The sequence below is a fragment of the Lissotriton vulgaris genome, chromosome 3_1 (genome assembly GCF_964263255.1).
Source record: "Lissotriton vulgaris chromosome 3_1, aLisVul1.2, whole genome shotgun sequence".
Lineage (NCBI taxonomy): Eukaryota > Metazoa > Chordata > Amphibia > Caudata > Salamandridae > Lissotriton > Lissotriton vulgaris.
The window spans coordinates 291,294,341-291,309,023 of NC_141689.1; the positions used below are offsets into that span (position 1 = coordinate 291,294,341).

General features: G+C 42.8%; 1 protein-coding gene across 1 annotated transcript in view; it reads right to left on the reverse strand.

The window, feature by feature from the left end:
* ALPK2 (alpha kinase 2) overlaps positions 1-14,683 on the reverse strand; it is a 618,993-nt gene that overhangs the window by 462,186 nt on the left and 142,124 nt on the right. The window contains exon 3 of the mRNA XM_086960478.1: positions 8,241-8,358. Coding sequence (XP_086816604.1) covers positions 8,241-8,358 — 118 coding nt within the window. The remainder of the gene's footprint in view (positions 1-8,240; positions 8,359-14,683) is intronic.

Consider the following 14,683-nt stretch of genomic DNA (forward strand, 5'->3'; position numbering starts at 1 on the left):
TTGGGGAAGCATTTTTGGAGTTTTTTCGAAAAATATACAAGGAAGAAATCTTGGAGGACCCCATCTCAAATTCTAGATGGTTGGAGAATATTACCCTTCCCACTTTCAGCTCTGAACAAAGAGATTGTCTTGATAGGCCCATTTCAGAGGAAGAAGTGAGGGAAAGCATCAAAAAGGTGAAGAGGGGCAAGGCAACTGGCCCGGATGGCCTTCCCGGCGAACTATTACGGGTAGTAGCTCCGGAAATAGTTTCGGTGCTGACAAGACTTTTTAACGACATCCTAATAAATGGTGTGGATCCTCCCAAATCTTGGGGAGAGGCGATTATTGTCTTGATTCCGAAACCCGGGAAAGACCCAGCTAAATGTGGCTCATATAGGCCAATTTCACTTCTAAACAGCGACTATAAGATCTTTGCGGCAGTGCTGGCAAACAGACTTGGACGTGAGGTTGGGTCAATTATCCACACTGACCAAAAGGGTTTAATAAAGGGTAGACAACTCTCGGACCTTACATATGATTTGATCGGGGCAGTAGACATGGCCTCTACGTTTTCCCTTCCTTTGGCCATTATGACCCTTGACGCTACCAAAGCGTTCGACCGAGTAAATTGGGCGTACTTAGCCGAAACTTAGCCGAAACTATGAAGAAATTCGCATTTGGTCCAAATTTTCGAAGATCAATTGGACTCCTATATCAAAACCCCAGTGCAAGTTTCATGGTGGATGGTGTGTGCACTCAGCCCTTCCTGATCACTAGGGGGACAAGACAGGGGTGTCCCCTGTCCCCCTTACTATTTAATATATACATTGAGCCACTTGCACAATCTTTTAGAGACGACTCAAGAATTTCTTCATTTAAATTCGGTGGGTGGGAAAGGAAAGTCGGGCTATATGCTGACGATATTGTAATATACATCAGCGATCCAGCAAATGCTTTCTCCATAGTGGTTGAAAAAGCCAAAGAATTTGGAGGTATTTCCGGCTACGACATTAACGCCGATAAGACCGAGTTGATGACATGGAATATTGCCAATCCGGGTGTGGGGGTGACACCTTCAACTCACTCAATACGTTATCTTGGAAGTCAAAATTACACAAGATATTGACGCATTGGCAAAATCAAACCTAGTCCTGGTCGCCAAAGAGTGTAGGGCCCTTTTAAGATCCTGGGTAGGTCTTAGACTATCAATTTATGGGAGGGTCAACATTGTAAAGATGTCCATCCTTCCGAAATTGACCTTTATTTTTAATACAATTCCCATCGCATTTGACTCTAAACAACTTCTTAAGTGCCAACAAGAAATAAACTCTTTCATATGGGGCTACAAAGCCACGAGGCTGGCTTGGAAAAAATTGAGGAGGAGGAGGGAAAAAGGTGGACTGGCCCTCCCAGATCTACAGTATTATTCCTGGGCGTTTCAGCTTTCCCATTCAAGAATGCTTCTGAAGACACCAGACCTCACCTCAAATGGGAAGCTATTTAAAGCTATGTTGGTAGGGGCAAACCTCCCATTGGATGGGTTTCTTTTTAAGTTCGGAGAACAAAAGTTTTTCAAGAAGGTGAGGTTGAAGACTCTATTAACGCAATTGAAGACATGGGTACAAATTAAGCGTAGAGTGGGGTTGGCGTATTATTCTAATCATGCACCAATTTGGGACTCTCCCGGACTTCCACCATGTATGCAGGATTCTCTGGCTACCCCCCTAATAACAGCTGGGCTTTCTAGATAGGGTGATCTACTTGGTGGAGGTATCCTGATATCGTGGGAAGCCCTTAGGGAAAAAGTAGGGTTGACATTGTCAAGATTTAAATACTTACAAATTGGTAGTTGGGCCAGAGAATTAATTAGGAAAGTCCCTAACATTGGGAGAATTAGCCCTTTAGAACAACAGTTAACCGAAAAACAGATGGGAGGCAAAGAGGTGGCCTGTTGGTATTGGTCTATACATGAGGAGATAGATGGAGATTTTCACCTGCCAGAACAGCTATGGGGGAGAGAAATTGCGGCAATAGAAGAGGACAGTTGGACAGAATCTTTTACCCTTTTATATAAATTGCTTAAACCCGCTTGGCTTAGACGAAACCATCTGTTCACCCTGCATCGGGCATATCTCACTCCCTTACGTCTATCCAAATTTCAAGAGGGGAAATGTTGTAACAAATGTCAACTGCCCTCAGCATCTGACATTCATATGTTCTGGGATTGCCCCCATTTAGCTACTTTCTGGACAGAGATCAAAGTTACTTTGGACTCAATTATCAAAACCGACATCCCCTTATCTTTACCACTTGTCATTCTTGGTGTAGACCAGAACATAATTGGGACAGCACGATCTTTTCTGTTTTACGCTATTCTGCTGGCAAGACGGCAGATATGCATGCACTGGGTGGACACCACCCCTCCCACCCACTCATTATATGAAACCTCAAAGGAAGATCTGAGAAGATCATATAGAGCCCAGAACCTCACATTTTGGAAACTTTTAACAGAGTGGAAGTGAGGTCCTTTTGGGGTTTTTTTTTCCCCCCAATATCCGATGATTAAGCCCACCCACTCAATAGTTCAGTATTGTGGTCTGCCCAGATTTCGACATATATATACTGAATATTTAGGCACGAAGTTGCTTTGAGACATCGTCGTAAGATGTATGGTTGTTCCTATCAACTCATAAAATTCTCTGTCAAGTTGTGAAGCGGCTCAATCTTCAGGGCCTTGCTCCCAGAGGCAGTGAGATGGTTGGTCGGTTCCTTCCGCATCTAAGGGACGTGTGTTGGGCAGATGAGGATTAAAAAAAAAACAAGAAAAAAATAAATAAAAACAAGTGTTATGCCATAAAGCAATTGTCAGGTGAGTCAATTGAGTGCTATGTGGGGTCTTTAAGAATATAGGCAGCTTCTTGTGGTTATGGGGCGTTTGAGGAAGAAATAATTATAGATCAGGTTGTTGAGAAAACCAACAACAAAAAAACAGAAAAAGTTGTTAACTACAGAAAAGTTAACGTTAGAGGGAACAGTTGAAATTGCAAGCAGTACTGAAGCAACCATGATTTACTTGGAGCAGATGTCTGTAAGCCCACATGTACATGCTGTGCAAGAAGTGGATGCTGTAAAACATAAACTGAAGAAATTTGAGGGAAAAAGAACAGTTATGGGGTGTTACAGATGGGGGAACAGAAATAATTTGGGTAATTGCTCATTGTGTCCTGCTATTGATATAAAGTGTACAAAGTGTAGGAAAAACTGATATTTTGCCAACTTATGTAAATCTAGTAGAGAAGGAGTGCAAGGAGAATGAGGGGGACATGGAGGAGAATGAGGGGGACATGGAGAATAATGTGTTGTAAGTAGAAACTGATAGGATTAAAAGTTCATATTGCCTCATTAATGTGTCGGAGATTCCCATCAACATAATGGCAGATTCTGGATCCGCCGGAACAACAGCCAAAGTACAGAAAAAACTCCAATGCATCCAAAACGCCTCAGCCAGACTCATACTAGACATCCCCCGCCAAGCTCACATTTCCGGTCACCTGAAAGACCTCCACTGGCTCCCCGTCAACAAGAGAATAACGTTCCGACTCCTCACCCACTCACACAAAGCCCTCTACGACCTAGGACCCGAATGCCTCAACACGCGCCTGTCCTTTTACACCCCCACCCGCCAACTACGATTGTCCAATCAAGCCCTCGCCGCAATCCCGCGCATCCATAGATCCACCATGGGGGGAAGATCTTTCTCCTACTTAGCAGCCAAAACCTGGAATTCTCCCCCCACCCACCTCCGCCTTACTTAAAGCCACCTCTCCTTCAGAAAGCAACTAAAAACCTGGATATTCGATAAGTAAAGCACCCCCCCTCCCCTCCACCCTCAAGCGCCTTGAGACCCTCTGGGTGAGTAGTGCGCTATACAAATTTTTGAACTTGAACTTGAAATTGACTTTGATTGGCAAGGATTGGTCCAAGGACAAGTCCTTTATAAATATTGAAGCCTTTAAACATTTTTTTTCTGAATTAAACATATCAGTTGGACTTCGAAGAAGGGGTGATGCATTGGTTGTAGACAGTGGGGTTCGTGGCACGGTGTTGAATCTGGTGCACAAGGGCCATGTGGGAACGAGAGCTATGAAAAGAAGATTCCAAGATATGTTTTGGCCAGGTCTGGATAATGAGGTGGAGCATTTTGTGAGGGAGTGTTTAGCATGTGCCACAGGCAACACATCCCAAGTTATCATACCCAGTCCAGTGGAAGCTGTGCCTGTGCCAGACAAGGCTTGCACCAAATTGGGAAAGGACATCACAGGACCCATCAATGTGGTCAATGAGAGTTGCAAATATGGATTGTGCTTATCGATTACTTTTTGTCTTGACCCGAAGTGGAATTCGTGAGGTCATCTAACACCTCAGATGTCATTAAATTACTACAATCGGCAGACGTGAGAGAAGGGGCTACTGAGGAGATAATAACAGATAATGGGGTTTAATTTACATCTCGTAGGTTTGAGGAGCTCTTGTCCCCTTGGGGTTTAAGCATACCAAAACATCTTTGTACCACCCTCGCAACAATGGCCTAGTAGAAAGGTGCCATAGAGTTATTATGAACAACATTCAATTATCCATTGCTAGCAGACTGGATTGGGGCAAGGAAATTGAGGCTTTACTGTGGTCATGAATCCCTATGCAGTCACAAGGGTGTCTCTGTTTACCCTTCTCAAAAGTCATGAGCCTGCTACCAAGTTTGATTGCCCATGAGTGGGTAGTTTTAAGGTGGGAAGGAATTTGCCATCAGTAAAGTTGAACAAAGCAAAACAAAAGGGGATGATGAACGGAGTGTTGATCATTGCAAGCACTCACCCCCAGTCAACTGATCTGGGTTTAATCCATCATCATTCTTCAGCTCACTCCGCCACCCCAGTTTCAGACATGGCCATATATGCAAATCAGTCTGACCCTGTTCCTCATGGAAACAGTCCAGTCCGAACTGCCAAGCCATGTCTTCTCTGGACCGGAAACAAGTATCCTGAACTGGGGTGGTGTGGTGAGCAAAATAACGATGGATTAAACCCAGATCTGTGACTGGGGGTGAATGTTTTGCCATTGTGCATCATTCCGTCCATCAATTGTTGTTTTTTCATTTGTCACCCCGAGTGGGACAGGTATGCTCAGACGTGAGTCCTGTGCTCTCCATGCCACTGGAATCAAGCTATCCTGGCTGATGATATGGCTATGTCTGAACTGGGGTGGTGTGGTGAGCAAAATAACAATGAATTAAACCCAGATCTGTGACTGGGGGTGAATGTTTTGCCATTGTGCAACATTCCGTCCATCAATTGTTGTTTTTGCATTTGTCACCCCAAGTGGGACGGGTATGCTCAGACGTGAGTCCCGTGCTCTCCATGCCACTGGAATCAAGCTATCCTGGCTGATGAAGGCTGATAGCCAGAAACCGGTCCTAGGATGCTTGATTCCGATCCAGGGAAGACATGGCTTGGCAGTTCGGGCTGGATTGTTCCCATGAGGCACAGGGCTAAGACTGATTTGCATATGGCCATGTCTGAACTGGGGTGGTGTGGTGAGAAAAATAACGATCTGTGAATGGGGATGAATGTTTTGCCATTGTGCAACATTCTGTCCATCAATTGTTGTTTTTGCATCAGTAAAGTTGAAGCGTGAAATGGCACAAAAGAAGTATGCTTGTTGCACAAATCCAGAGAGAGCATATACTTCACTTTCTAAACTAGGTGATGTGGCCAGAGTTCGACTACCAGGCATCATGACCAAGGGCCAGTCCAAATTTTCTCAACCAAAGAAAGTTATCCTGGTCAAGGATCGAGTGGTCATCTTAGAGGATTGCAAGTGGTAGAATAAAGGTATAAAAAGAGGTTGTCTCCCCAGTAGGGTGGTGGTGATTGTCTGAGAGGGGATGGTGTTCAGATTAATCCGAAACATATGTCTTATGGCCCGAGAACCTTGAGGGCATTCTGAGAGAAGACCACTCATAAAGCTGAAGGACTATGTGTAACCTTCCTTGTTTTTCCACAATCGATTTGAAATATGCATTGTACGTTTTCTAATAATTTCTTCCTGTTTTAGAATTTTGTTTTTGTCTTGTTTTGTTTTGGGGATAATTGTGAATAGGAGAGATGTGTAGGGTTTAGATTTCAGCAATGGAATCAGAATGTGAAGAGGGAATGATATTGATGAAACCCACAGGCAGTTAGATCTGTGCTTCTGCTCGGTCAGTCGCTGTACTTTTACCTTAATAAAATACTTGGAAACCGCACCTCGAGATTACTGTAGTGTGATTCCCCATAGTCTTGCTATTTTTATTTCTGTGAATAATAATGATATTCTATCTGTTTCCCATTGCCTAACTTTAGACGTCCTTACCGATAAATGTAAAGAATGGACATACAAGTTAAATAGCAGAAGAACCATATTTGGATTCAGTGTTGTATAAGTACATACCATAAACATTTAGATATCATTGAAATAGCCGCAAAGAACTTCAACCTCAGTATTACTATGCACACACAGACAATGCCTCTATCACTGAAAAAGTTTAATTCTCTATTATGAAGGAGCCTACCACACAAGGCACTGAAAAGTAGAATGACTCTTCACTGAACTTCTACAACCATTTGTCACTTTTTCCCTTAACTAACTTAAGAATATTCGGGACAATGTTTATAAGGAGACTGGTTTTAACCCTTTTAATGTTTATGTTCTGTGAACTCAACTCATTCAGACAGTCTTTCTCAATTTCCCTCTACTTCTGAGGGCGGCACTAATCTATTCTCTGTAAAATCAGTGCCTTCTATTCTATCTCTTATGTGTACATGTAAAAAAGTAGTAGAGTTGGTGTCCAGAACAAGTTGACCATCACAAACCAAGAAATGGCAATCATCTTCATCCAATCCAATACCCTTAAAAAAGTTGTCAGACCCTTGTTGGTGATGCCCCAATTGGACCATCAAGTTAACAGCATTTGTGTTTGTTGTCTACCAAAACAAAGATCCGGGAAAATCATGTAATGAAAAGAATTACTAGTTTTCTCGAAAGCAATTGTATCCTGGACTAGAACTAGTAGGACCTCTTTTTTCTTGCATTGTGAGTAGATAATCTTCTCGCAGCCTTTGAACCATAGTTCTCTTTAACATATATGTGAAACTTTTAGCTGAACTGAATGCATCTTATGGCATAAATTCTACAACTACGCTGACAACATCCAAGTCATTGAACATAAAATAAATCCAACCCCAGCCGTCTAAATTAATGCTAGGCAGTTCATAGTCTGCTATTTGCAGTTATTAAGAAAATCCCCCCTAAATACTATATTCCTGTATGCAAAAACTAATAATGGTGAATGTCATGACCTCATCCAAATCAGATTCTGGGAATTCACCTCTGTCGAGGTCTAATACACAGTCTTCAGGTTGTTCAAAATGTGGCGGCAGAGCCACATTTGTAAGTACCATTGAGGGAGCACATTATCCATCATTTAGATGATCCTTGTGGTACCTCAAAGGATAGTAATCAAGTGTCTATGTGTCACACACTGCACTAAAAATTAGTCCAGTCTTCTTTTTCACAAGCCAAAGTTAATGATTAGCCCCTCAATGAACTATGGAACTGGTCTCATATAACCTCTTTTTCAAGTTCCTTGTTGAGGTTTAATGTAGGAGGAAGGTTCTTCTCTTATCTTGTTTGCAACATATGGAAAACAGACTTAAGAATTAAAAGGCAGAATTCAACACCCTCCTGAAACAGAAAACTATGGTGAATTTTAACTAAGGTTGAACAAAGTTTTTCTCACATTCACCTGTGAATTCAGAAACTTCACATTACCATTTGGGCAATGCTGGCACAATTTGTCCAACTTCATATAAGTGTAGTATTTGACCCACGCATGCACAGCTAGGCTATTATCCAGTCGCAGGGCGTCATGCTGATGGAGGATAGAATATTATTTACATGGAAAACAGAACAAAATGATGGCAAAAATATGGAGCATGGGTAGAGGGCTGAATTCATGGGGGTGAGTAATATGCTTGTAGTTAACTCATAAAATATTAATAACTGAAGTTTTTATCCCATCAACATTAGTAGAAATTGGAATTTCCTGATCAAAATCATTTTTGGCAAAAATCATCAGACCAAATTTGATCAATGAAAATCTATTTGTTTGTTCATTAACTTCCAATAAACAATGTATACATAAAGTGTGTCAATAAATTTACCTGAAGAAATGGAGTGTGTGAATTTCATTATCTTCTTTCATTTCATACCGTGAAATTTGCTTCATACCTGAAAGTTGTTGTCCATTTTTATACCAAAGTACTTCTGGTTTTGGATTACCTGATGAAGAGGAAGTTGCACAGATTAAAATTACATATTTGTATCTTCAGCATTTACAAGCAGATGCCTGGCAATCCAGCTACATTTGATTGTTAGAGTGATTTACAGATTGATTTTATTGCCTACACAGCAAACCCCTATCCCACAGCATCCAGATGCTGAACTTCCTTACAAAAGGACAAGGGCAGTTCTCTAGAAAGCGGACCATTGGAGGCAAGGAATTCAGAGAAGGGGTCTTAGGCTGGCACTTCTATTTCTCCAACCCAGCTGTGTTGCACAGCTGGGCTGGAGAAAAGCCTCAGGCTCCCAGGTCCTGTCTAACCTGCAGGCCAGGCTGCTCAGACCAATACTGGTGCTGCTCTCATAGCATGAGAGCAGCATCTGGATTGGGTGGGGAGCTTGTGCTTTCCCAGAGACTTGCGGGAGAGAAGCACCCAGGCGGCCATCAGAGACAGCGGCAGCAACTGGCAAAATTTCGAAATTATTATTTCCCCTTAAATTCACTGTTCTTTCCCCTCACCCATCCCATTCATACCCACTTTCATTTTGCGGCGGCCGCCACTGGCTATAAATAGGGTCAACCTCTTCTGCACTGATGGCAGTGGCTCTGTGATTGATGTGACACCACATTTGATTTTGTACCAGCAGAACCAACACAGGCTGTATTTATGGATGAGTTACACCTATTGATGAAAGATAAACCTCCACATGCGACTCTAATTGTGCACACCCACATTCATTCATTAAGTCAATACTTAAATTCCAAATAGTGTTTGGCAAGATAGCATATCCCCAGAGAACCATTAAATACAATGTGCTAATATCGGTTCCAATAATAAGTAATAACGAGTAAATATTAAGTACATTTAAAGTATGCCAAACTCTGACTTTTGTATCCACAATAATTACTTATTCAAAAGGCAGTTTAGAGACTTCAAAAGGAAAGTGACATATTAAAGCTTCCTTTAACTAAGGAACGTTTAACAAACTTGTTTAAACGTTGCTGCCATAGGGAGATAATCAGTTATTTAACAATTCAGTTAATAAATGGATGCAATTTCAATTTTACATTAAACAGTACAATTTCATAATACTAAAGTTTGAAAGTCACGGTAAGAAAGTTATAAATATATTAAGTAGCTGAAATTAGGCAACCCAACTTAACCATTTGTTATCACCAACACTACAGATAAATAGTTTATTTGTGTCACTGATTGTCTTAGCCCGTTATGTTATGTTGATTTATAGTACGCATGAATCACCCCGAGAGGGTTATCAAGTCGCGGTAGGCATGACTTGCGGGTGGGGGTGGGTCGGTCGCGCGGGGAGGGGGCCGCAGAGGGGAGTTCAAAATTTTTTTTAAACTAAAAGTTAACTTACTTTCCCCGGGCCGGTCCCGCTCCGTCTCTGCTCCTCACAGGAAGCCGGCAGCCTCCCTACCCTCCCCCAAGCCAATCACAACGCCGACCAAACAGGCGTCTATGAGGAGGCCATTCTCTCCATGTAGGCTGCATGCAGCCTACATGGAGAAAAGAGAGAGTTTGTATGACTGGTTTGGTCAGCCCGGGGGCCGACCAAACAGTCAGTGCCCTCAGAGTGGGCAAGCCACTCCTCCCCTGCCCTAGAGCAGGACCCCCCCATCCACCCGCCCCCAACTAAACCCTTCTGCTTTCTCACAGTGCGAATAGCAGAAACATAAAATTCTGTGAGAAAGCAGTGTGGCGACGCCCCTCCGCCCACATGGAGGAGCCGCCCCTGTTGGTATCTCGGCACAAAACAGGTCACAGGCAACAGACTTGTAAAGTTACAGATTAAAACAATGCTTTTTTCAATAATTTCCTAAATTTGGCATGGTCAGAGCACAGGCGAGCATGCAATGGTAACTCGTTCCAGGAGGAAGGGGCAAGGTATGAAAAAGACCTGCCCCCAGTTCGAGACTTTCTGACTCCAGGAATAGTAAATAAAACCTTGTGACTAGACCGTAAAGGTCTGGCTGGACAATAATGTGTCAGTTTAGCAGATAGATAGCTAGGACCATTCCCATTCAAAGATTTGTGGGTGAGGCAACAAAGTTTACAAATAATTATTTTTCGAACTGGCAGCAAAGTTTAGAAGAGAAGAGGGCAGCCCCAGCAGTGGTTCACAGATGAGATGGGCCACTGTATTCTGAATAACCTGCAACTTGTAGAGCAATGTTTCATTTGTTGAAGCCAATAGGGCATTGCCGTAATCCATGCAGCTAATGACAAGAGCCTGTACCACAGTTTTCCTCGCAGAGAGTTGGAAAAAAAGGAAAGACTCCCCTCAAACGACACATCATATGAAAGCAGTTGGCTGTAATAGACTGAACTTTTTCTTTCATAGTAAGAGATTGATCTAGGCGGATTTCCAAATTCTTAACTACCTGTTTAGGAGCCGGAGCCATGCCTAGGTCTGTGGGCCACCAATCACAGCCCCAACTCTGCTGGGCCTTACTGAACAACAGAATCTTTGTTTTGCCAGCGTTCAACTGCAGTCAATTCTCCGATATCCAGGCTGCAATAGCTTTCATCCCATCCGAGAAGCCGTCTTTTGCTTTATCCAGGTCTTCTTCAAAAGAGATTAATAACTGTGTGTAGTCAGCATAGGGCAGTATTTCAAAACCAAAGGCTTTGACAGTTTTGGTGAAGGGAGCAACATATATATTAAAAGGCATACGGCTAAGACAAGAGTCCTGGGACACCCCCTTATCCAGCAACATTGCACGAGATTTATATGTGCCCAAAGTAATAGTTTTGGTGTTATTGGTTAAGAAATCCCCGAGCTATTGTAATGATGTCCTGTGAATACCAATCTCCTGCAACCTTCGCAGCGGCCTAGAATGAGACACAGTATTGCATGCTTCTGACAAGTCCAGCAACATAAGATTCGCATTAAGAGAACATCTGATGTGATCCGTGACAGCTAACAAGATAGTCTCAGTGCTATGAAGAGATCGGAATCCGGATTGTGGCGGATAAAAGATTTTATTGACCTCCAGATATTCCATGAGATGTTGGTTTACTTGTTCCTCAAATGGATTGCCCAGCAAGGGAAGCAGCGAGATAGGTGGAAAGATTGGTGGAAGCCCGATTGGCCTTCTTCTGTATCGGCGTGACCAGTGCTGCTTTCCAGGCAGAGGACGTTTTCCCGGTATTAGCTAAAAGATTGCATAAGGAGCAGGTTACCAGGACTGGCTGCTTGGAGAGAGCAGCAAAGATCCTTGGGGGGCAGATATCCAGAGGCGGGTCTGATTTGGCTGGTGCAAGTGCTTTTTTGGATTGACTGTAGAAGAGGTGATCTTCCTCACCATGGAGCACCACTACATCCAGGGTTGAAGTGGGGATACTCACCAAGTTAGGCAGAGTAGGTGTGACATAACCTCGTGTGACATCACAAGAAGGAGCATCATCACTTGTGACATCCCAGCTTGTGATCTCACATGTGGCACCATAAGAAGTGGCATCACAACCCATGAGCTCACAGGAAGTGACATCAGATCTCAAGACCTCACATACGTTTAGCAGGTCTAGCATGAGTAAGTTTGAGTGCATTACAATATTTAACAAATCTGGTATTCAATTTAAATATTAATATTTTTAAACCTTGCCAGAAAGAAACTGGCAACAAGGAGAATTTTGGCAGTAAATCTGTTCTACTTAATTGGTTGCAATACCTGTATTTTAAAATATCTTATGGAGTTAAGACACCTACTACAGAAGGCTTTGTGTGTCAGCTAAATCTAAGGGAATAATAATGGTAAGATAACTATGGCGGACAACACATTTGCTAGAGACATCTGTGTTATACTTAGTCCTAGTTTTGAATCAAAGTAGCATAGAGAGTTAATATTTTTCCTGCAAAGCACATTATGTAACACGCAGATGACAGTTTTTTTTATTTTATGTAACTAGGTAAGTGGGTTATTGCTTTTATGACAGAGATCTTTTTGTTACTTGCAGTTCATAACTTGTAATCGTTCTAAAATACCATAGTAAGGTATGAAGGACATGTGGCTCCTACACTTTGGAACCCTCACGGTCTAATGTAACACATCCTTTGTTTTGATGTACGCACATATGATTTATTGTCAATGTATAGTATGTATGTGTGATGTAAGAGCTCTGAAACCCTGCATTTTGATGAGTAGTGCTAAAGCGCAATGAATGAAATAAAACAAAATAGTGGTATTTAAATTGTTAGTTGTGTAAATACTGGGGCGACCAACACATCTGAAATTCTTACAGTGTATATATATAACCAGAGGGAAATGTAGGTACTTAAGAGCAGGTCGCCCTCCTAAAGCGTCATATGAAAAAAGTGAGCCCAAAATCCGGGTTCGGAGACCTGTCTTGTGTAGTGGCTAATCACAAAATAATATTAAGTGTAGCCAAAAAAAGAAAGAAAAAATGTCTTTCTTGAGTCCCTTCACTGACCGGAGTTTCCTCACGGTTCAAGTTCAAGTTCAAGTTCAGGAATTTGTATAGCGCACTACTCACCCAGAGGGTCTCAAGGCGCTTGAGGGAGGGTGGGAGCATTACTTATCGACTAGCCAGGTTTTGAGTTGCCATGCTTCATCATTGGGGCCATCCCAGTTCTCTACGAAAAGGGGCGTGCTACGACTTGCGAACTACGTAGGAGCACTTTAGTTGTGAAGGACTATGTGTGGTGCAAAAAAAGCGTAGTGATGTGGAGTGGGTGAGTAAGTGAATTAAAAATACCGTGCTAGTGGGCCTCAACAATGTATTCTGCTCCTAGGTTGGTATACTAAAAATGGGGTTTGTACTGTGGACCGACCAACTATGGAGGTAGGTTCAGTATATGGTCAACATGTTTCACGCTAACCCCTAGCGTTTCTTCAGGACCATAGAGGGACCAGCCCTGTATATGCCACTCCTAGAAACCTAAAATCAAGGTTAAGGATTGATTAATATAAAGAAAGTATTTACACTTGTGAACGCTGTTCAATTTAAACACATGCGTGGTTCAAAGTACATACGTGGTAACTTACTGACGTATGTATTGCTCAATGAAGAACATTTTTGGGTGCTTAATAGCACTTCATGGTTTCTGAGAGGGGCGGTGTCGCCTCGGTGGAAACAATGTTCCTACTCAGCAACGCCACGCGGTATTACCTAGCTGCTTCCCCTCGGACCGCATCTTCTAGATGCGGTCCGAGGGGAGGCAGCTAGGTAAACCCCATTTTTAGTATACCAACCTAGGAGCAGAATAAATTATTGAGGCCCACTAGCACGGTGTTTTTAATTCACTTACTCACCCACTCCACCTCACTACACTTTTTTTGCACCACACATAGTCCTTCACAACTAAAGTGCTCCTACGTAGTTTGCAAGTCGTAGCACGCCCCTTTTCGTAGAGAACTGGGATGGCCCCAATGATGAAGCATGTCACCGTGAGGAAACTCCGGTGAGTGGGGGAACTCAAGAAAGACATTTTTTTTTTCTTGTTTTGGCTGCACTTAATATTATTTTGTGATTAGCCACTACACAAGACAGGTCTCCGAACCCGGATTTTGGGCTCACTTTTTTCAATCTTACAGTGTATGCATATCTCTTATATACAGGAACTGAACAAAGTCAAAAGCATTTCTCTCTTAAGTACCTGTGAAGTGATAAGATGTGAGCCTTTGTTTCCCCTCCATTGCATCTAGGTGTGAGGCTCCCAATAGCTTCCAGCCAGGATACTCCAACAAAAAGAAGCCAAATGGCCCCTTAACTCCAGCTTTTTTTTATGGAAGAAGCTGGATAAGCCCCTACCCTGGCTGTGCTTTGCTGCTTGTAACAAAAGCAGACAACGCGCAGGCGCTACTGAAAGTGCACTGATGTCAGAAAACGACACCAGAACTAGTTCAGCATATTTCTGTGGATTTTGGGAGAAGTAGGAAAAGAAAGTGGCAATCCACTGAAAGTGGCCAGCTTTGCAGCAGGGTAGACAGAGTCTACCCTCTGAAAATGGTGGGTAGACAGCATCTACCCGCATCTTCCCTTGACTTGAGCCCTGCCTACACCACTATTATTGGCAACAGCATGGAAGCAGGACATGCGCTAGGCAAAATCTAGTATCCAATTGCCTGAAATACAGCAGCACAACTGCATGAATCTGCTAACGTTCAATATCCACCCCCACCACTGACCCACACAGCTACTTCTCAACAAAACCTAGCCTCACTCACCAAAATCAATAGGACCCCTAATCTAAACTCTTGCGGTTCATTTTCATTTCTACTCAGTCCCCCAATGACCCTCTGCTGTGTGGCACGTCTGTGCTTGTTGGTGAAGGTGGAGAA